Source organism: Mesoplodon bidens (genome assembly GCF_964165515.1).
Source record: "Mesoplodon bidens genome assembly, chromosome: 15".
NCBI classification, from domain to species: domain Eukaryota; kingdom Metazoa; phylum Chordata; class Mammalia; order Artiodactyla; family Ziphiidae; genus Mesoplodon; species Mesoplodon bidens.
The window spans coordinates 69,014,823-69,038,372 of record NC_138171.1 but is presented as its reverse complement, the minus strand read 5'-3'; the positions used below and the strand labels follow the sequence as shown (position 1 = coordinate 69,038,372).

At 45.7% G+C, this 23,550-nt stretch overlaps 1 protein-coding gene across 1 annotated transcript in view; it reads right to left on the bottom strand.

Annotated features, from left to right (window-relative positions):
- The window catches only part of SLC24A3 (solute carrier family 24 member 3), a gene marked incomplete at its 5' end in the record, with an annotated part of 479,028 nt that overhangs the window by 51,549 nt on the left and 403,929 nt on the right, over nt 1-23,550 (bottom strand). The window contains one exon of the mRNA XM_081256468.1: nt 6,888-6,962. Coding sequence (XP_081112594.1) covers nt 6,888-6,962 — 75 coding nt within the window. The remainder of the gene's footprint in view (nt 1-6,887; nt 6,963-23,550) is intronic.

The window sequence follows — 23,550 nt, the reverse complement described above, 5'->3', positions numbered from 1 at the left end:
CGCAGCGGTCGGAGCTGCCCCACCCTTTTCCCAAGTGGGATTTTGCAGAGGAGCCTTGGGAAAGCAGCTCTCTGTGCTCTGCTGGTTGTGTTTGGGGCGAGGCTGCTATTGCGCCACCCCCAGCCAGGGCCCGCGTGGGCGCGCTGACCTCTGGGCCGCAGATTTGCTGCATGGCTGGTCAGGGACCTGCTCTCTGACCCACATCTGGTTCCTCCAGAGCAACCCCCGGCTTCACGCTAAGCTTTCCACGTGTTCTGCAGACGAGCTAAATGGGAACTCACAGGAGTGAATCTGAAAAAACCCTCTTTTCCTCCAGGCCTCCTCGAAACGTTTGGGTACCATGGAAACCAGCTTTTCAGTGCTGGTGTCTGCTCTAGAATTCTTCCGAGAGAGACAGGCTTCCATCAGGCAGGTGAATCCCTGGATGACCGAGCAACCCAGGGAACTCAAGGCGAAACAGCAAGGAACAGACAGCCGGTAGTCACAGGCGAGTGGGCAGGAGAGGAGAGGCCAGGCTGGCCCCGCAGCGCACAGCGGCCCTGGGCTGGCTGGTTGTTAGCGGTAACCATGGCGCTGGGCGGCTGCTGTGCTGGAGCTGAGATCTTGTAGCTTGTACAGTAATCTCTGGCACCATCAGAATTTTAAGCAGTGAAGGTAAAAGGAGAAAATCAACACCATCATTCTCTTTCAAGAGACTGAAACCTTGAACATCTTCCCCGCGTTGCTGGGAAGGGAAACTGCTCCCCCCCACGGCGTAGATGCCCTCAGGAGATGTGCCTACTCGGAGTCCTGCCTTCCTCCAGCTTCGAGGACAGGGGTGCGGGTGGCTTAGCGGAGCCCATGGCGATTCCCTCTGAGGGGAGGAATCAGATGGAATACATTGGAAAACAGCTGTGAGGCACAGATATGGTTTCCAATTGAAGGGTAGATAGTAATTCTGACATGAGCATCTCCAGCTGGCCGACCTGATGGTGCTGGGGATGCAGGAGAGTAGGAACTAAAAGCAGGGCTTGAGCGGAGCTGGACATCCCCTATCAACCTGCAGGGCAGGCCACAGCAGAAGAAACAGTGATGAGAGAACCAATTTAGGACACAGGAGATGACGGTTGTTAAAGCAAAAGGTTATGTTCACTCAGCAGCGCAAACAACACAGGCGAGGAACTAAAATGTCCAGGTTGCTGTCCTCGGGAAAGAGCAAGTCTCCTGGAATCCCGTCCAGCCAACCCGATTCCTGGCTCCAGGAGCAAATGCTCGGATGCCCCGGCTCCCTCCCTGACCCCGGCACCACTTAGAGCAGCCCTGTCTCCTCACTGTGGCAGGGATAAGGGAACAGGGGACCCCCTGGTTTGTTTGAGGAACTTGAATGTTCTCTCACATCCTTCTCTGTGAGAATCTTCAGGCTGCCAGAGTCATTCCCGCTTTGCTGGGGCCCTGAGATGTAATCGTCAGCAGAAGGGCCTCAGGGTCTCCAAACTGGAGAGGGAGGAAGGGCCCGAGGGGAACGGGCCGTGGAGGCCAGCAGGCACCAGAGGACAGTCAGCAGGGTACATGTCAGGCACTTTCCTCTCACAGAAAGGGCGAGATAAGGAGATTTAAGATGAGTTGTCTTAATGAAAGACTTCCAGGAGAGGGAGGCAGATATGTTCAGTCTCCAAATGTAAAGTAAGCGCTTCCTTCGGGCGCCCCTGTGAAGGTGGACTTTGTGGTAGGTGGGGTAAAGCCAGACTGTACGAGGCAGGTTTTGTTGGAGGGAAAACCTGAATTCTTTGCTGGGCTGATGCAGCTGTACATCTTATCCTCCTGCTCTGGTTGGCCTGAGAGGTTGCAGCTCGCTCACCTTGAGCAAATACCTGGATTTCTGGAGCCTTGGCGTTGCCATCTGTAAAATGGGACTCCTATCGCAGCTGCTTGCGCAGTGGTGAGTATTGAACGAGGAAATCTCCATCGAAAGACCCAACACTGTACTCAGTCCCGTAGGAAGTATGGAGTCTATGCCTGTTGAAAGTACCCGTGAGAATGTAGGTATACTTTCTATGGAAGGATTTGCTCTCTACAACTGTGCTATCCAAGATGACAGGCACTAGCCACATGTGGCCTCACACATTGAAATTAATGAAATAAGGTTCAGTTCCTTGGTTGCAATGGTTGCATTTCACGAGTACAATGGCTAAATGGGAAAAGAATTTGAAAAAGAATAGATACATGTATATGTATAACTGAATCACTTTGCTGTACACCTGAAACTAACACAACATTGTTAATCAACTATAGTCCAATATAAAATAAAAATTAAAAAAAAAGAGCTCAAAGGCTCATGTGCTCGGTGGCTATCATATTGGACAGTGCTGCCTAGGCTCTCTCTGGCAGATGGGTCAGCGGAGTTGTCTCTCTTTATCAGAGTGGGGGTCTGCACTGAGTGAGAGGGCAGTGTCACCTCGGATGAACCTTGCTGCTGTGCCGGTGCTCAGGTTGCCCTGAGGGGCCCTCCAACTGCCCATGGCCCACCTGGCCCTTCTCCATGGTGGGTAGCCCCTCCTCCCCCAAGCTGTATTTGTGAGCCTGTCTGTTATCTGGAACCTGTCTCAGAGGCCTCTCCATACCCCCTGGAAGTTTCCCTTCTCTTGGTGCTCATAATCCCCCATCTTGAAGCAGAGATGAAGGGTAAAAATAAAGTATTCCTTTTAGGGCAGCTGTTAGATTGACGATGTAATGAATCATTTGCATTTATGGAAATTACATGATTATGTAAATTACAGTAACATTTCAATAAAAGAGACTGTCTGTCGGGTCTGCTGGAATTTGGAGAAAGAAGATGGGGAGGCCGGAGCTGCCACAGTCAGATGGGGGTGGGTCCTTGGTGTGAGAGAGGGCAGCAAGAACGTCCATGAGGGTCTGCAGACTACCCACCGTGTAGATGCACACAGGACATGCTCCGAAGGACCCAGGATGCTCTCAGAACCTAAACAGCGACACTTCTCTTGCAGAAAGAGACCCAAGTCATGGGGCGAGCTTCCTGGGCCATGCCAAGCTTCTCCAGGGCCTGATGCTTCACTGTAGAGAATGTCACCTGGGCTAAAGGGGGATGCCTGATGGGGCGGGGGTAGGGCGCTGAGAGACAGGCGCTGTACGCTTTTGCAATTAGAACTGCTTTAGAGGAGAGCATGTTCTTAATTTCTTCCGCTCTCTCTTTATTTATCTATTTATTTTTTCGCTCTCTCTTTAAAAAACAGCAACAACAAACAAACTAGAAAATAGCAGAGAGCAAAGATCAGGTAAATCCCAGATATTGACGTGAACTGAGTCCCTTGTCTCTAAGTTAACCGTTTGAAGCTCTGTTGGTTTCAGAACACCCGTGCTGTGTTTCTGCTTTTTGGCCTGGCCCTCTGCATCAGCTTCCGTGTCAGCTGTTTCAGAATCCAGGTAGTAACGACCCCGTCAGCACTCCCTGGACCAGCGGCCCTAAGCCTCCCTGGAGATGTGGTCTTTCCTGCTCTTTGGATCCCCAGCCCTGAGGGACTGTCCTCGGGGCTCCTCCCTCTGGGCAGATGTATTTAGAAGTGGCCTCTGGTCCCATTTAGTCGGGACTTGCCCTCCAGGTGAATGAGCTCTTCGTTGTGGCACCTCGGGGGACTGCCTTCTGAACATTTCAGAGCCATAAAAAGGGGGAGAGGGTAAAAAAAAACCCCTAATAGTTAAAATAAATTATTCAGATAATTATTGGTAATTATTTGTGGGTAGGAGGAGGGTTCTAAATACAGGACTTTTCAGTGCCCATTGCAGAGTCCGATGGAGAAGCTTTGTGTCATACAAGGAAAACCCAAAGAAAAGTGATGCTGTTACCATGACATCAGGGAAAACATAGAAAGAGGAGACTAGGAAACCTTGACAAAAAGATATGGCGTGTGGAGCAGCAGCCTGGGGCTGGCGCATGGAAGAGATCTGTGGACACTGAGGAACCTCCTTTGCTAAGTGCTGCTCTTCGGGTAGTAGGCTGTTTTGCTCTTCAGGCTGGTTTTAAGTCTCATGTGAAAATGACCCCAAGAACGAACAGCCCTCAGAAATCCAGACAACCAAGCTGCCATGATGCTTCCCCTTTCCAGACGATCCTCACCTGCAGCAGATGTACATCTGAGGAAATGGTGTCCAACCGTATTTGAGGTTGAGTTTCTCCAAGCGCAGTGGGTGCCACTGGCATCAGAATCACGGGGGAAGATCCTGCTTGAAGTGAAGCTTCCTGGGTCCAACCCCAGGATCTACTGAATTAAAATCTCTGGTTTGCATGTTTCCAGGAGGCATGCTGAGCGTTTCCTGTGCTGCTGAATTTGGAGGAACACCACTTAAAGTAGAAAGAACCAAGACCAAACCCTGAGGACCCAGATGTTCTCTTCTGCATTACTTCCTAACAGTGGAGAAAGGTAATTTTTCTCAAGATCATAAAAATCTAGCCTTGATGTCAGGTCAGTAAATACACAGTCCAATCTCTAGGTCACAGCAAAGAATCACTTGCTTTTGACTCTGTTGCCATCGGAGGGAACACAGAGCTGCTGGCATCCTGCGAGCAGCTGAGTCAGCTCTGATTTGTCCTCAGCAGGTGACTGCTTTGCCCAAAGACCCCGCTCGGGTGAGCGTCGCCCACAGCCTGAGGATGCAAAACCGCTTTGTTTCTTCACACGTCATCAGCGACAATTACATTTGTTCTATCTTGAACACGTCCAGATAAATGTGACAGAAGACAGGTTATTTCACACACGGTCCAGGAGGTGTCTATGTGAAAACAGAGTGAAACCGATGCCGGCAAATCTGCCGACGGGCGTGGACGTTGCTGAGTCCGTGCTCCCAGGGGGTCTTTTTTTTTTTTCCCTTTGGTATAAATTTATTTACTTATTTATTTTTGCCTGTGTCAGGTCTTCGTTGCTGCATGCGGGCTTTCTCTCTAGTTGCAGGGAGCGGGGGCTACTCTTCGCTGCGGTGCGCGGGCTTCTCATTGCGGTGGCTTCTCTTGTTGCACAGCACGGGCTCTAGGCACATGGACTTCAGTAGTTGTGGCACACGGGCTTCAGTAGTTGTGGCTCTTGGGCTCAGGTGCTCCACGGCATGTGGGATCTTCCTGGACCAGGGCTCAAACCCATGTCCCCTGCATTGGCAGGAGGATTCTTAACCACTGCACCTCCAGGGAAGTCCCTCCCAGGGGGTCTTGGACTGCACTGTTCTGGCTCATCGCCTTGTCTCTAGGAGGGTGGACACCTCCTTCTGGAATTCAGTAAAATGGAGAACTGCGTTCATTGACATCATCCACTAACACGTCTCTTGAAAAATGTAATTTTCAGAAATCATCCTAAAATACCCTGACAGCAGAAGAGCAGAGTGCATGTGAGCTGTATGGGATCGGGCATCACAGGACAAAGACCCTGCAGAGCGTGTTTGAGCAGTCTGGGCTGGGTGAACAGAGGCTTCTAGATCTTAGGGTGATCGTTCCACAGGTACAAGAATACAGAGCTCATAGGTGTCCTTAAGTCTGCTGACCGGGAATTCAACAGACACACTGTGTTTTCAGTCCAACGTGGGTGTCGGAGCACTTCTGCCCCTGGGGCTGGTCTCAACCCTCCTGATCGTCAATCGCCCCTGGAATGAGGGCGCTGTGGTTGTAAACCCAAGCTCCTCACTTGGAGCTGCTGTTGACTAACTAACCCATCTGATTCCTTGGGGAAATTCTTGTATTAAACATCACTTTTGACTTATTTGTATACAGCTTTATAATTAAATCTAATTTATAATTAAATTAATTATTTATAATTAAATAATATACAGGTAAGTGCTTTGTAAACAGGTAAGTAAGTCCTTCAGAGGATCTACTTCCGTTCTGTGCGTAAGGAAACTAAGACCTGGAGACACTGATTTCTCCAAGGTCCTTAGAGCTAGTGAGAAGGGGACCCGAATTAGGAGCCAGGTCTCCCGATTCCCACGTGTTGTTCTGATTTGCTGGCCTTCTCCTAGACGGCTCGGCTTGCCAAGCTAAGGCATTTGGGTTTGTCCCCACAGGACATGGAGCCACTGATCATATCAACACAGGACTGGCCCTTGCAGGTGTTCTTTGTCGAGACACCGTCTGGACAGCTCTGAGGACCGACCAGGGAGGGGGGAATAGAGGGGGAGGGGGTGGGCAGCTGTGATGCTACTCGTTACATTAATCTGCAGTGAGCCTCATCAGTTCAGGCCAGAGATGCAAAAAGCCTCAAGGACAACGGGCTACGGGGGACACACTGGGCAGACTTTTACAAAGTGAAAATCCACAGGACAATGACGCCAAATGCGTATGTTGGGAGTTGGGGGGAAGGTCAGTTTAATATCATTCCCAGGCTGGGTAGCCAGGGTAGGAATGGGGGCTGAGATAAAGGAGGAGGGTCCAGTCTTGGGGAAATCATCCTAAGTGTAGAGACCCATTGGGTCTGGGGCATGAAGATGTCTAGTAGAGAGTTGCTTACCCACTGCTAGGGACACAGTGTGGGCGTGTCCGCGTGAAGGCGGTAATGGCAACCGGTACTGTGGGACGGGCAGGGCGTGTCCTGGGAGAGTGCATAGAGTAAGGGGGAGAAGGAAGGTCCACACCCAGGGATGCTGAAGGGAGTGACAGAGGAGCCCATGAGGAAAGTGAGTGCGAAGGGTCGGGGGAATCGTAGGAAAACAGCAGGGGATGCTCATGGAGCTGGGGGACCAGAGCCAGCTCCTGTTCTGAGCACTGGACCATCAGGCTGGAGTTCTGAGTGATCAAAGTAGCCGCCTCCACGCACCTGCTCCACTTGGAGGAGCCACACGTCCCCCCGAGCTGAGAAGGATGACTGGGAGATAAGAGGCCAGGGATCCAGGCGAGGTGCCCATCACACACTTACCACGATGAGCGCGACCACGGACAGCGTGTAGTAAATGGAGTCCCTCAGCAGGCACCAGGAGGACAGAGCCACAACCTGGAGGAAAAGGGGAAGGGAGGTGAGAAACAGGACATCGACTGTGCGAGGGAGACAGCCTGGCTCCTGGCGCCGTGGCCAGTGATGACCCAGACACACAACCTAGCACTTGTGTCTCTGTCCTGGAGACCCAGGCCATCTGCCAGTTGATAGGAATTTACTTAAGTCTTTAGGCATAACAGTCTGGGTCTCCTGAAAATCGGATGCCAAGATGGGGTTGAACCTGCAAGGACTTCATTAGGGGGAGACGCCCAGGAGAGAAGACCAGGAGTAGGCTGGGGAACTGGGAGGGCTGCCCAGCCATGACTGGGGTCTGACCCCCAGAGGAGAGGGAAAGCTGGGTAGACGGACAATCTGAGGAAGGTTCTGCACAGCCGAGCCAAAGTCCCATGTCTCCCAGGAGCCCGCCAGCCTCAGCATCCCTAACGCCACGCGGACCGTAGGAGCTCCTGACCCTGTGACCTTGTCAACACTCTACCCAGGGCTGGGCAGCTGTCACCCTTCAGAAAGGCGCGGACAGCTGATCTGCAGTCTCCCCCCCACTCCCCGCGCCCTCTTCTCTCCTCTCTATTATATGCCTGGCCTTGTGGGCACTTGACCCCTGGCTTAATCAGAATTTTTAAAAGATTGATTTGCATGTTGATCTGGAGAAAACATTATCTTAGCAGTGGGGAGCTGTCCCTTTAAAGAGGTGGTGACTCTGCTGAGACCAGTGGACACCTTGCTGGAGGATAAGCAGGCTTGGCCTCCTGTGTGCAGACTTCCTGCAGGAGAAGGAGGCCCCTGGTGCAGAAGGAGGGGAGGGACCCCGCTGGGCATTGTGGGAGGAGGGGCTGCGGGGAGGGGTGGGGGAGGAGAGAGGGGGAGGGGCCCAGGTTAAGATCCCTGCTCTGGAGGAAGAGTCATTTCTCCTCTGCAAGTCCTTCAAAGTCTCTTTTGGAGTGAAAGCTGGTATTTTTCCTCTGCTCTGCAGAGCAGGTCCATTTTTGCAGATGCTCCCGAAGGAGCCTGGGAGAGTCCCAGTGCCCTGTCGTAGCTGCTTCCTGGGCTGTCACTCACAGTGCCCCCCACCTCCCTAGAAAAGTGTCAGCCACCCCAGGGCCACAGGACACTTCTAGCTGCCTTTGCCCTTGGCCTCATAAGCGGAAAAGGACACAGCAAATACCACCTCTCAGCTGGGACAATGACAGGCACACAGTGCACCAAAGACAACAGGAAAAGGGATTCCAGGGACAAGGCGGCCTTTGGCACCTCTTCCCTCCCCTACTGCTGTGTGCGGCTATGAAGAAAAGATCAGGCAAAGTCAAACCAGAGAGGGCTTTCTGGATTCAAATAACATGAAAGATATGACTTAAATAGAACCATAAATGAATAATGAGGCCAGCTTCTTTTCATTAACACATTCTTCCACTGCTGTAGGGACACTGAGGTATTTTCTGTTGCTAATTTTGCCTTATATGGATGTGTATTTGCAGATCCAAGTTACAGATGACAGGGTTGTCAAGAAAAGAACTTGTGCCACGAGAATCACTTTAGAACAAACTTTACCCTTTTATCATCTCTCCTTGGACCGTATACTCTCAGAACCTGTGACCATCACTTACCGTCTATGGAACAGAACAAATTGGACTAGACTGTTCATTTTCCATCAGGTCATAAAACGTGGTGAATATTTTAAAATTTATTATAGTTAGGCTAACGGACTTAAAACATGTGGCAACTATCAATTCTGAATTTTCCTAAAAAATCACTTGGGCTTTTAATTAAAGATGGCAGATTGAACACATACCAGTACCTTTGCTCTTTCTTGTTGCACTATAACAGGGTAACAGCAAAAGGACTGGTTTTTTTTTAACAAGACATAAACCTGGGAGGAAAGGAGAATAGAAGAGCTGATCAGAGCAACGAAATTTTGGAGGTTGAAAGCAGAACAACTGGTCATTCAGCGGGCAGTGGGCCAAGCTCTAGAAGTGATGGTAAATGTGGCCTGAAAACGGGATGACCGTGAGACTGTTTAAGAATTCAATCCCAAACCTCCTCCCTCTCTTCAAGCAGACCAGTGACTGCACATCCCTCACCTTATCAGAAACAGGAGACCTGGCATTTAAAGAAGAGAAGTTCCAGAAAAAGGAGGAGAGGAAATAATCAAATAAATAATTAAAAATTCCCAGAAGTTAAGGATGTGCATTTTCCAGCACAAAGGACAAAATGATGCATACCAATGCACGTCCTTGTGAATTTTCAAAATACCAGGACCAAAAAATGGTCCTAGAAACTACCAAAGAGAGAAAAACAGGAATATATATATACAAAGGATCAAAACCAGAATGACATTTTATTTCTCAACCAAAGCACTGGAAGCTAGAAGACAATGGAGGAACGCCTTCAAGATTAGAAAGGAAAATGATTTCAACCTTGAATTCTACACTCAACCAAATTGTTCATTAAGAGTGACAGAAGAGGGCTTCCCTGGTAGCGCAGTGGTTGAGAGTCCGCCTGCCGATGCAGGGAACACGGGTTCGTGCCCTGGTCCGGGAAGATCCCACATGCTGCGGAGCGGCTAGGCCCGTGAGCCGTGGCCGCTGGGCCTGCGCGTCCACAGCCTGTGCTCCGCAACGGGAGAGGCCACAACAGTGAGAGGCCCGTGTACCGCAAAAAAAAAAAAAAAAAAAAAGAGTGACAGAAGACTAAAAATAAAAGTGTAATTATCTCAGAAAAAATGTAATTCCTACATATCTTTGCCCAGAAAGCTACTGGAGGATGTGCTCCACTAAAATCAGGGAGTAAAACAATTGTTACAGAGAATTATGTTACAATAAACCATTAAACCAAACAATAAAAATCTATCCTAATAAGTGAAGAAGATTTCCAGAATGGTGGTGAAGGAAGATTCCGAAATGATGGTAAAAGGAGATTCCAAGATGAAACTTTTGCAGCAGGTCAGAAGATTCAGACGAAATGATGCCAGAGAAGGACAAAACTGATGGAAACTCTTATGATTTGGAACCCACGGAAAGGAGACTGGAGATCTCTGGGAAGAGCATAGGTACCTCAGCAAATGAACAACAACAAAAAAGACAGTTCTAAACCATGGGGAAAACACAGAGTTGTGCAGGAAAGGAAGATGAATCATTACCCATTATTGGCTCAGCTCTAAACAGTGGTCCCACAGTCATAATAAACACAGCATAAACTACTGTCTAAGCAAATTTATGGTGTACTTGTTTGGGGAGGACCGAGGGCTGGGCAGTCGGGGTGGGCAGGGCTGAAAGAGACCTTAACCTTTCTCTTCCACACGGCTGTGAAGCCATGGAACATTCTGGAAACTGGAAAGTCAAGTAACTGCCATAGAAGCACGTTATTTGGAGACACTGAGCACGTGTCAGGAACAACCAGACTAGTGGAAAGTAGCTGCTTCTGAAGGGTGGGATGGGAAGGTGGCTGTCTTTCATCATAAGCCTTCTGGAAGTGGTTGCCTCTTTAAGCTCTGTGCGTATAACTTTAATGAAAATAAAAACTAAAATAAGAAAGTATAATACAACTTAGATTTACTTAGATTTACTCCTGCAAGAAATGCACCTCATGCTGAGCCTAGATGTCAAATCTGCATGGATAGTGATCTATTTTATCTCTTTATAAATAGAATAGTTTTCAATGTATAGACTATCTCCAAAGTTCGGCTCCAGATTCAGAGCCTACATTTACCAAAACCAATTTTTTAAAAATTTATTTATTTATTAAAAATATTTTAAATTGAAGTAGAGTTGATTTACAATGTTTCAGGTGTACAGCAAAGTGATTCAGGTATATATATATATATATATATATATATATATATATATATATATATATATATGTATACATATATATATATATATACATACACACACACACACGTATATATTCTTTTTCAGATTCTTTTTCATTACAGGTTATTACAAGGTATTGAATATAGTTCCCTGTGTTATAAGCAGGTCCTTGTTGTTTATTTTATATATAGTAGTGTGTATCTGTTAATCCCAAATTCCTAACTCATCCCTCCCCTCACTTTCCCCTTTGGTAACCATAAGTTTGTTTTCTATGTCTGTGAGTCTATTTATGCAAAACCAATTTTTTCTATAGAAGCAATGAACTGGAGGACAAATAAGGAGGCAAATTAGGGAATAATTTTTCTCCACACTCTAGAAGGAATTAAAGCATCGTTGATTCTGCAGTATCTATAGTGAAAGCTGTGACCATGACCTCATGTCCACCTCTACCTTCCCTTTCTGTGACCACTACTCACCACAGTAGTGAAGATTTACCTGACACTTCCTGAAAACAAGAGGACTGAAAGGGTTATTTCATTCAATCCTACAGCAACCCAAAAAGGTGGGCAGTGTCACCCTCATTGGCCAGCAATCTGGACGTGACCAAGGTGAAGCCTTGACCGTGGTTGTACAACTACCAGTGGGGTGGGGGCTTGGATCTGAACCCAGAAGCCTGGGTCTCATGGCCCTGACCTGACACTCTATGCTACAATGCGTAAACAGAGGAGGGGTAAAAGCAGATACCCATTTGTGACACCTCCCATGGAGATATTTTTTTCTCCGTGACATTAAGCCATTAGGCAGGTGCGTTAGAGATGGTAGCCAAAGGAGGGAAGAGTTGGAGGTGAGAGACCAAAAAGCAGCTACCACAGCTCAATTTAAAAATATACTGCTCTAAAGAGACTCAGGGCAAGTTATCAAGGCAGAAGGAGTGACCACAGTGACAACAGACAGGGATACAGATAGGGTGTGGACATATTCCAGGAGGGAGAGAGTCAGTTAGAAAACTGGGAAACTACTCCATTTAGCTAGTCTTTTTTTTTTTTTTTTTTTTTTAAAAAACACCAATACAGTTCATTGTTTGCTGATGGAATATTTTACTTTTCCACAGATGTGGATACACTGATGCTTGGGTCTAAGCCACTCTCTTTGCTTCTTGGTGAAGGGGCTTTTATCTCGAGAAGAGGCCAGCAACCATCTGACTCATTTGTTGGCAGGGAGGGACCTGTCAGCACCCCTGCATCAACATGGGAGGGAGGCTCTTTGGCATCTGTTGGCCGGCATCACCCAACCCAGAGCCGGGGAGATGGTGATGAGAAGACAGTGCTTCCTGAGCACTTTGCAAAGTGAACAGGGGTCCTGGGAGAGAACCAACAGTGAGTAATGCTGCCCTTGACCTCATTAATCAATAATACAGATGGCACAGATTATAAGAGGCCATCCGTGGGCAGACTCCTCCATCAATTAAAGCCAGAGGCTCTGTTTTCCCCTATAGCTCTAGGAATCCCTCCCAGCTGGAATTTCATCTTGATATTTCTCTTCTATTTCTGGAGTGCATTTCACTCTTTTTCTATTGAATATGCAGCTTCAGTTTCCTTCTTATAATTTCATTTAGCTTCAGAGTGGCATGAGGCGAAAAGAAAAGAAAAACAATCCACACTTCCAAAACAGAGGAAAATGCCTTCTCCTTTATTCAAATGTTGAGTGATAATCTGGAATTCTCACTCCTTCCAGGAGGTTAAAATTAATTATTCATGATAAAACTATATATTTTCTGTATATGGATTTGTACTGCAAATCTATATACAGCCATTGATATATATGGTAATATACACACATACATATGGATAGATAGCATATATATGATTTAATATTTATGATTTTTCTTGATGGAGAATGGAATTTGACATTGCAGACACATTTTAAAAGGAACAGATACCCTCAACGGGTGAGCACTTTGCCTTTTTAAAAAGCCATTGAAGCAGTCAGAACACCATAATAGTTACGTGACATAAAACTTAAAACTGCTATCGTTTCAGAGAAATGTTATTTCACACAAATTTCATGGAAAAGGGATTTGAAAATCATAACATGAGTTTTGTTCCAAGCTTTTGAGCTGACACAGTCCCTACAGCCAATTCTTATCTCAGGAAAGACAGCCATGTGATGTGGAGCAGGGATGGGGGCTCTGGGGTGTCCCCCACACGGTATGAGGGTGACCAGTGGTGCTAGGGGTCAGAGCAGGTGAGGGAGAGGTCTTGGCGCTACCGTCTGTTATTCAAGTACACTTTCAGAACACTTCGATCCTGGGAAAAGTCCCCGAAATACAAATGGCTCCTGCTTTCTGGAAATTTACAGCCGAGAATGGACAGTAATAGGTCGTGATAATTGGGATTGACATATCTACACTAATATGTATAAAACTGATAACTAATAAGAACCTGCTGTATAAAAAAATAAATAAAATTTTTAAAAATAGGTTGTGTAAAAAGACAATAATAAGCTTTTGCAAAATACAGTGAATGTCCTCTTATTAATCTTTGCAAACAGGAAGAGAAAATGAATTCATATTTTAAACTTTATTTTTTCTAAGAAAACCCATTCTGAGCTCTAGTTTTACTTAAGGAAGACAAATGACAAGTAAAGAAGCTGCTGCTGGAGATACATTTAAATAAAAACAAGGCCACATCAGGACCGTGCAGGCACATAGTAGTCTCCCGAATGCTCTTCACTGATCAAGCTGAACAATAACCACAGATGCTCTAATGACCTGAAGTGCCTGGGATGCCGGAGTGCCTTCTCAATCATTCAAAATATTAGGTGCAGGAGTTTTCACATTGGATGTAAGTGTTGCCTGCTAGGCCTTCAAAACTTGGTAGCTCGGACTGTTCTCGCACACATCAGAATTAAGGGGGGTCAGTTCCGTCTTAGGGGAGGACTGCACCGGCTGTGCTCCTGGAGCCCTTTGCCTAGTCACCTAGGACCAGGTTGGGGGTCTGCACTCACTGCCAGGCATTGCTGTGCCAACCCTGGGGACCAGCACTAGGTACAAGTTTGCTGAATAAAAGTAGGGCATTTAGGGTAATTTCATGTAAGCAGACGTGTTAGCTTGGATTTACCCAGAAGAAGAGCCTGAGGCAAGGATTCGAGTGCATATGGTTTATGTGGGAGGTGATTCTAGGAAACGCTGTTGGGGGAAGTGAGGCAGGTAATGAAAAGGTAATAAGCAAGTCACAGCAGCAGGAGACTGGGGCACGATCCTGGTGGGGCGCTCTGGGGGACCCTGGAGAACATGCCTCTCTCCTGTCTCATCCAAGGGGAGAGGGAGTTGGGGTATTTATCCACCTACTCCCACCAGTCATTGCTTCAGGGCTGCACCTAGAGTATTGATTCCCTGGCCAAGGAGGGCCCTCAGACAGAGAAACGCAAGTTCTGGCAGGGGGAGGTCAGGCCAGTGGCAACTGAAACGGTAAGGGCGAGGGTCATGGGTGGGGCACCAGCAGTGTGTGCTTTAACCCTAAATGTGGATTTACATAATAATCCAATAATCAGAGTAAGCATTCCTACACACACACACACACACACACACACACACGAGTTTTGTAAGCCTAAAAATACAACTCGTATATATACCACATCTTTATCCATTCATCTGCTGGTGGACACTTAGGTTGCTTCCATGTCTTGGCTATTGTAAATAGTGCTGCAGTGAACACTGGGGTGCATGTATCTTTTCAAATTATAGTCTTCTCCAGACATATGCCCAGGAGTGGTATTACTCAGCCATAAAAAAAGAATGAAATAATGCCATTTGTAGCAACATGGATGGACCTAGAGATTATCATACAAAGTGAAGTAAGTTAGAGAAAGACAAACATCATATGATATTGCTCATATGTGGAATCTAAAAAGATGATACAAATGAACTTACTTATAAAACAGAAACAGACCCACAGACATAGAAAACAAACTTACGGTTACCAAAGGGGAAAGCGGGGCAGGGATAAATTAGGAGTTTGGGATTAACATACACACACTACTATACATAAAATAGATAACCAACCAACCTACTGTATAGCACAGGGAACTATACTCAATATTTTGTATTAACCTACAAAGGAAAAGAATCTGAAAAAGAATAAATATATACATATGTACAACTGAATCACTTTGCTGTACACCTGAAACTAACACAACATTGTAAATCAACTACACTTCAGTAAAAAAAAAAAAAAAAAAAAAAAAACCCAATCCCATTTACATAAGGTTCTAAAGCAGAGCATATTAACTATGCTGTTTTTAAGTCTGGAATAGTGTTCCCCTGGGGCCGGGGGTAGAGTCTGAAAGGGCACGAGGGGCTCCTGGAGGCCAGGACTGTTCTCTTTCTTGATCAGGTCCTGGTGACTGGGGTGTGCTCAGTTGTGAAAAGTCATTGAGCTGTACTTATGATGTACTTCTGTGTACTGCTGTGCACTCTTCTGAATCTATGTGGTACTTCAATAAAAATCTTATTCAAACAAAACAAAAATGCAATTACAAGGTTAATTGTTAACGTGAATTTTACGTATTTATTTTAACAGTAACTACTCCATCACACTTGGAGTTAGCTTATTAGTAAAGTTGCCAGAAAAAATACAGGACACCCAGTTGAATTTGAATTTCAAATAAACGATAACTAACTTAAAAGTATGATCTCAAGTATCATCTGGAAGAATATACTGAAAATATATTTGTTGCTTATCTGAAAACTGAAATTTAACGGGATGCCCTATGTTATGTGAAATCTGGTAACCCTACGTATTAGATTTTGGTCATTGGTTAAGATAACTATTTTGACTCTCTTTGGATAAGCACAAAATTGGAAGTATAGTGATTTTGGAATAAACATTCTTAAGATGAGGGGAAAGCTGAACCTTTTCTACATTGTCTACTTATGCTGGATATTGACTGCTGTTTTATTCCGGCCATTTGGCTTGCTCAGAGTTTTTTTTTTTTTTCCCCCTTTGTTTCTTGTTAATTGTAGTAATTGCCCACATGTTCATTACAATTTTGGGGGAGATTTCTGCCTTCTCTTGAAAAAAGCCTGAAGACCTGGCAACAGGGGGTTATTCTCGTGCCACCGTGGAGCTGTCAGCGGAGCCCTTTTTAGGTGGATGTGCATCCTTCAGCCCTCACTGTCCCCTCCCCTTCCCTCTATGTTCCTCAGCTGCAAAGGCTAGAGTCAACCACATGTACTCCTTCCTTTCTGCTACTAATGTCCTCGGACCTGACCCCTTCACTCATTTATTCTGTATACCTGTGCGCTGCCAGGACAGGCATTTGTGATCCCTAATCTAGAAGAATTATTTTAATTAGCCTTGACAATGCTGAACACACCAGCGGCCATTTCTTTACAACCAACGCTGTGCTCAGGATTCTAAACATTCTGTGCTACGTGTTCCTTTGCACTCACTGGACCCCTTTTCAGAACTGTGTATTAAAAGGCAAAAAAAAAAAAAAATAACAAAGAACTATAAAGAAACCGATTCACTGAAATCCAGTTATCAAAACATTGAGGGGGCTTCCCTGGTGGTGCAGTGGTTGAGAATCTGCCTGCCAATGCAGGGGACATGGGTTCAAGCCCTGGTCCGAGAAGATCCCACATGCCGCAGAGCAACCAGGCTGTGAGCCACAACTACTGAGCCTGCGCGTCTGGAGCTTGTGCCCCGCAACAACAGAGGCCGCGATAGTGAGAGGCCCGCACACCGCGATGAAGAGTGGTCCCCGCTTGCCATAACTAGGGGAAGCCCTCGCACAGAAACGAAGACCCAACACAGCAAAAATAAATACATTAATTAATAAACTCCTACCCCCAACATCTTCTTTAAAAAAAACAAAAAAACAAAACAAACAAAAAAAACCATTGAGAACTGAAGATATCGTAATACATGCCTCTCTATTAACAAGAGCCAGTAAACTTCCTTATTCTAAGAAATCAGTTGTTTAAGTGTAGTGATCAGTGGGAAGGGTCTGGAGTACCTGCAGTAACTGTAACATAGCATGAAAACAGCTTATGTGTCTATTGGAGACAAAATCCCAGCTCACGTTACCATGGCCTCTTCCTCATGAATAATGAAGTGAAATGTTAAATAGAAGTGGTTAGCAAAAAGAAAGATGTATTTTTTCTCATCCAAGTTCACAGGCCCCTTAATCTAGATTTTGGCAACAGAAGCACTAAGGTTCTGCTCTTTCTCAGTCCCTGGCTTTTCGACATTTAATTACTTGTCCCTCCACCAGAAGGGGGACGGGAGGTAAGGTGGCCCTCTGTCCATCCTGGCTGCGCTGATAAGAACTTAGGGGGAGGAGGTTGAAGCTAACAGCAAAAACACTGTTCGGGGCTGTCTGTGGATTTCCATTATGTGTGCTTTCTGTTTCATCTGTTATCACAGAGAGGAACTTGGCTACATTTACAGTTTTCCTGGAAGAATTAATGTGGCTCCTACAACATGCAATCTCTTATCTCAGCCCGGTACGTGCCGCGTGGAAGTCGTTCCACCGAGGACTGAGGAGATGCTCCCTCCACAGCTTGGTGCCGTCTCCGCTAGTTATCCAAGTGTGGTCGGGGGACAGCCTGTTAGGACTGCAGCTCTCAGGCCCCACTCTAGACCCGCTGCACCCGAATCTGCCTCTTAACAAGATGGCGGGGGGACCCACATGTGCGTTACGGTGTGAGAAGTGCTGGCTTAGGGGATGGAGAATTTTGGAGTCTGAGTCACACCTGTGACCTTGCAGTATAAACAGCAAGAGACTGGGGCCCGCGGCCCTCACCCTGGGGTGGGGGGGTCTGGACAGGATGCAGTGGGCATGGGTCGCCACTTAGGGTCTTTGTGCCAGAGAGCAATTGGGTGTGTCTGAGTTGCAGGTGCAAACTAGAAACACCGCTTGCATGGGGTTTCCTACTTCATCAACATCTAGCACCAACCCGGCTTAAGATGCTGGGGGAAACCACCCTTTGGTACAAACCAGGCCAGAACATTTCTGCTCCCTCCCAAGCCCTCGTATTCGACCTACTGAAAAGACGATATAAAGAAATCCAAATCAGTGGTGCTGAATTTATTTTTAACTTTATACCATTTGGGTTAGTAGCCAGATACACAGAGGAGGCAAATATTTCCTCATTTTATCCATTATGAAGCCTAAAAGGACAGTATCAAGCTTGAGGGATCATTTCACTGTCCCGATCTGTAACACAGTCTTGTGGGACTAGGGTCTCCAAAATGGGGTGGGGCTTCCCTGCCTTTGAAGTGCTGATAGAAAAGAAAGTTAATACATATCATGTGAGTTCAGAAATCAGACAGCTAAGACCGTGTATTTGAGTTGAAGCTTCTGGAAGTAAGAACCTGGCTAAAAGTACATTATTACATTAGCATTTGGTGTTTACATTACCACATGATGTTTCCCATGCTGTCAGAAAACCGGTAGTGTAAGCATAAGGGGAAGATGCTCCATTTCCTTCTCGTCTCTCTGGAAATTAAAATGCTGGAGGCAAAGGGGGATGGAAAGACAGGAGAGACAGCTACTTTTCAGTCTACAGGCTTGGGTATGGATTTAGGGTCTGTTTCATACCTGGAAGGATCCACATTTCTCTGGCTTCATCAAGTTACAGAGGAGAGGAAATGTGGATCGTGTACTTTAAAACGAAGCTTTCTACCTACTGTTGGACAAGGGTTGGAGCTTGTGTCATATCGGGAGCTCATCTGACCTATTCTGTGTCCAAAGGAAACGTGGGTGGCTGCCACCGTGGGAGCGCCAGGTTGGAAAGGAAGCAGTTGTCCCCTCTCAGGTGTGGACTCAGGGTCACGCTCTGATCTCGGGGGTGTGCAGTGATATTTTCATACCAAGAAATACTGGTTGCTGCGTCTGTGTGGCTCATCCGGCCCCAGTTGATCCATCAGGCAATTTATTTTAGGTACTTTCTGTGACTCAGGGTAGGGAGAGAACAGGATGCCCATGAATCAATTCCGCAGCCACGGAAAACTGAACACAAGAAGGTTTCTTTAATGGATGCTTGGAAGATAACTTCCCCCTGCATTAAAGATCTTGAGGATTAAAATACGGTAACATCAAAACACATCTAGACTTGATCTGCCTTAAGCAGTGAAGCAGAAGCTGAGGCAGCCAGTAAAACCTGCCAGCTGACAAAAGCCCCTTCCCCAAAGAGCGGACTAGTTTTTAGCCAAAATGACGGGGAGAGGTTATCTAAGTACTTATGTTAATTTCACTTTGCAAATGACCCTGTAGATGGAGAGCAGTGAGTGCCTGAGCTGTTCCCAGGATCAGAAGTGTAATCAAATGTGGTGTGGAAAGTAAAGCAGTAAGGATATGGGGCTTGTCCTGTTTGGAGGAGGCGGAGACACGAGGTGGGCTGGGGTGGGTGTGGGCACTCGCCCCTCCATCTGTGCCTCCCCTCCGTCCCCTGACTCTTCCCAGTGCACGGCCTGCAGGCCTGAGCTTCTCCCCAGCCTCGCCCTTCATGTGCTGTGAGCAGAAGCTTGGCCTGTGCTCATCCTCACTTCACGCCTCCACCTGGAATGACGGTTGTTACCCACACCAGCCCCTCAGCATCATGCAAGGATCCACGCAAAACTGTCTGAGAAGACCCTAAGATTCCGGGGTGAGAGGAAGGTCGTCCATGGAGGCACTAGGAGCAAAGAGTGGCTTTACCTGGAGCGCCCCGTCTCGTTCCCAGGAAAGAAGAAGCCTCTCTGAACGATTTGGGGCCGTTAGGGACCTGGTATCGGGCTGTTTCCCAGGAGGTCATGACCCGCGATGGAGCCCCTTCCTTAACAGCCAACATTTAAAAGTTGGTTCTTATGTGCCAAACGCTGCACCAAGCACTTTTCCTGCCTTCTTCCTTCCAATCTTTTACTCTTGACGTTTTACAGAGGAGTCAACCAAGGCTAAGCAAGGTTACATAATCTGCCCAAGGGTCAGAGTTTGAAAGTGATTGAGCCACACCTTGAACCAGGTCTGAATACCTGTGGAGCCCACATAGTTACCCCTTTGCCAGGGATTAGTCAACTTAGCTGATCATAAGAATGACCTGGGTCTGTTTGATAACAGATTCCTGGGCCCACCCCAGGCCTTTTGAATCAGACTCTCAACTGTGGAATCACCTGGAAGCTTTAGGAAACACTCATGCCTGGGTTCCACCCCTGGAGATGCTGAGGTAGCTGAGCCAGGCTCTGGCTGGGCCACTGGGATTTTTGAAAGCTTCCCAGTGATTCCTAACATCCAGCAGGGGTTGAGACCACTGCCCCATCCTGCTACCACCTGTTAGGCTGAAGGATGTCCAGATAATCAGAAATGAGAAACTACCAGGCATCCCCTGTCCCACACAACGCAGAAGGAAACCCCACCTATGTGTATGTGATTTTGAGAAATAACAATAGATTTTACCTATTCCTTATGAATATTTCAGAGCCCACACACTAGCAGTGTTGTCATCCATCAGTCTGCTTATAAAGTAGATCTGTTTTAATATCTCTTTTAGATTTAGAATAAAAATTTGAGTCACATCAGGATAAAAGAAGAAGTGTGGAATTGCTGGGTGTCACTTTTAGCTGGAAAGACTCAAAGGCGGGGGTGCTGGAATCATCGGAAGTTTTATTCACTGGCGGGGCTGGTGGCTGATGTTGGCTGTCAACTGGGTTCCCAGCTAGGGCTACTGGCCTAACCTACCAATGGTCTCTCCCTGTGGCTGGGGCTTCCTCACAGTGTGGCAGCCTCGGGGCAGTTAGACCACGTAAATGAGGGCTCTAGGCTCCAAATGTAAGTGTCCCGAGAGAACAGGCAGAAGCTGCATAGCCTTTTATGAGCTGGTCTCAAAGGTCATATAGCTTCACTGTTACTAAGTCACAAGACTGATCAAGTCTAATCATTGTCTGGAGCCTTAAAGTTGGATAGAAGTATTAGCAAGAAAGTTTTAATATAGTTCCCTTCAAATGAAACAAATACTTAATAAAATGTTTATTTAAAAAAATTTTTTTTGATGTGGACCATTTTTAAAGTCTTTATTGAATTTGTTACAATATTGCTTCTGTTTCACGTTTCTTTTTGGTTTTTTGGCCCCGAGGCATGTGGGATCTTAGCTCCCTGACCAGGGATCAAACCCACACCCCCTGCAGTGGAAGGCAAAGTCTTAACCACTGGACCACCAGGGAAGTCCCAAAATGTTTAAATCAAATTTCCTAAGGGTGCATTTGGTTGCCTAAGTCATGCACATTTATACAAATTACTTCCAATCTTGGGAGACAGAAGGGTCATACACTGTTTTCATACACTTCTTCCTATTTCTGTCTGATTTGCAATTAATAATCCACTGAAATGTGTAGGTCTTGTGTAAGATAAACTTTCAAATATAAAAGTGATGATTATGGTTTAAAAAAATCAAGCAGTACAACTGACTGTGAATGAAAATAAAAATCTTCTGCCTGCCCTTGCCTTTCATCCCCGTCTCACTCCCCAGAGGTAACCATTCTAAACATTTCTGCTTTGGGCTATTTTAGGTGTCACAAAACTAATACCAACTAATCTGTTTCTACCTCTATATACTGGTTTCTATTGACCTCTCACTATGAAACACGAGAAAAGCAGTAGGGCAGATGGTGAAGACCAGGACCCCTGGACAGAGTCTCTGAGCTCAAATCCCAGCCCCCACACTCCCAGGCATACAACTGTGGGCAAGCTATTATGTCTGTGCCTCAGCTTTACCATCTTGAAAATGGGGCTAATAACAGCATCCCCCTCCAAGGTTATTATGAGGATCAAATGCATTGATCTATGTAACAGGTTGAGAACTCTGATTAAAGCCTATGTAATAAGAGACAGCTACTCTCGGTGCTTCTCTTCTCCCTTGTTCCTCCTCCTCCTCTCCTGTATACTTGAGTTAGTTCTTCTAGGGGTTATCTTAATGACTTTATCTCCATATTAAGAAAATTAAATTGCACAGAAAAATTAGATAAGTACTTAAGGGTCTACAAGGAAAAACAGCTTCCTCACCCCTCCTTCTTGCCAGCAGTGTACACTTTTAATTATTTTCATTTTTAGTTGTTTTGTTATTTCCTAATGCCAAATAAAAGGATCATAACAGCTCTTTCTAGATTTATCCATTTTAGATATCTATTGAATCCCACTATGAAAAATAAAGATTAATATTTATATTTTTATATTTTTCCTTACATCCCCTTATTCTCTTTTTTTTTTTTTTTTTTGCGGTACGCCGGCCTCTCACTGCTGTGGTCTCTCCCGTTGCAGAGCACAGGCTCCGGACGCGCAGGCTCAGCGGCCATGGCTCACGGGCCCAGCCGCTCCACGGCATGTGGGATCTTCCCGGATCAGGGCACGAACCCGTGTCCCTTGCATCGGCAGGCGGACTCTCAACCACTGCGCCACTAGGGAAGCCCCCCTTATTGTCTTAATATTTGAAAGGCATATTATTATTATTTGGGCTAATATATATCTGAAGGTTTTTTCCTCTATTTCACATTCCATTAGGCTTTGGAAGTACTTCTTCACTCCATATTAGGTAGAGCAAGAGCGTTCACATCCCCCCTTCAGCCACCTCCTCATCCCACCTTCTACGTTCTAAACTTCTCTCAGGTATAACTCGATTTTTATGTTGTCAACGTTAAAAACATTTGCATTCTAGTCTATCACCATCTTTTAGTTGTCTATGTTTTATCTAAAGGTTGAGTCTAAATGTAGAAAAACAATAAATAGCAGTCACATAATTACTACTAGTAAGTGAATACTCCCACTCAAATAGTGTGCTCAGAACGTAATTTTTTCTTGTGGGTCAACGCCACGACCCACTTGCCATTCAAAAGATAATGTTCTTTAGTCAAGATAAAGTAGAATCTATTACCTTAAACATCATTCTTAAAAAACAACTATTCCATATTTTAGTTTGCACTATATATTCACAGTACTTTTCTTGCATAGATTTTTTTGTCTTGGAGTTGGAAACTATATTTCTTTCCTTGTTGGGAGACTCAACATGAGCCTTCTTCCCCATATTACCAGCATGTGAAGACACTTACATTTTTTTTATATGACTTGCAATTAATTCCATTCATCTTCTTGGAGACCTTAGAACCCTCTTTCTTTGAAAATTGGGAGCATTTCCTTTTTAGACTTGCTTGCTCAGCTGGCTTTTTAGGATTTCTTTTCATTGGACTTCTGTGTTGATTTTGCCAACTTCTTTTTTAGATTTTACCCTTATTTTGCTGGAGCACATTCTTAAGCAGCTTCCTAAAAAAGGTTAAGTGAGAGGTAAAATTCTGAAGCTTTTGCTAGAAAATATTTTTATTTTATCTCCCATTTGATTGTTTGTTTAGCTAACTATAGAATTTTCAGTCCAAACTCATTATCTTTCCTAACATTCAAAGTATAGTTCTGTTGTCTTCTGGCATTCGGTGTTGCCAATTGAAGTCTGAAGTTAGTCCAATTCCATTCCTTTGTACATGACCTATTTCCTTTCTGAAAATTTTGGGATCTTTGGCTGGATGTTTCAACATTTCAGGCAGATGTTTCTAAGTACAAGTTTACTTTCATTCTTTGTGTCTGCCACTGTATCAGCTCTTTCAATATGTGGATGTATGTTTTCCTTCTGTTGAGAGGAAATTTCCTACTATTGTATATTTGTTGACTTCCTCTCCAATTTCTGCTCTCACTTCTTCTGGAACTCCAGTTAGATATCATACTGGAGCCCCCAGATTGATCTTCCATGTTTCTTAATT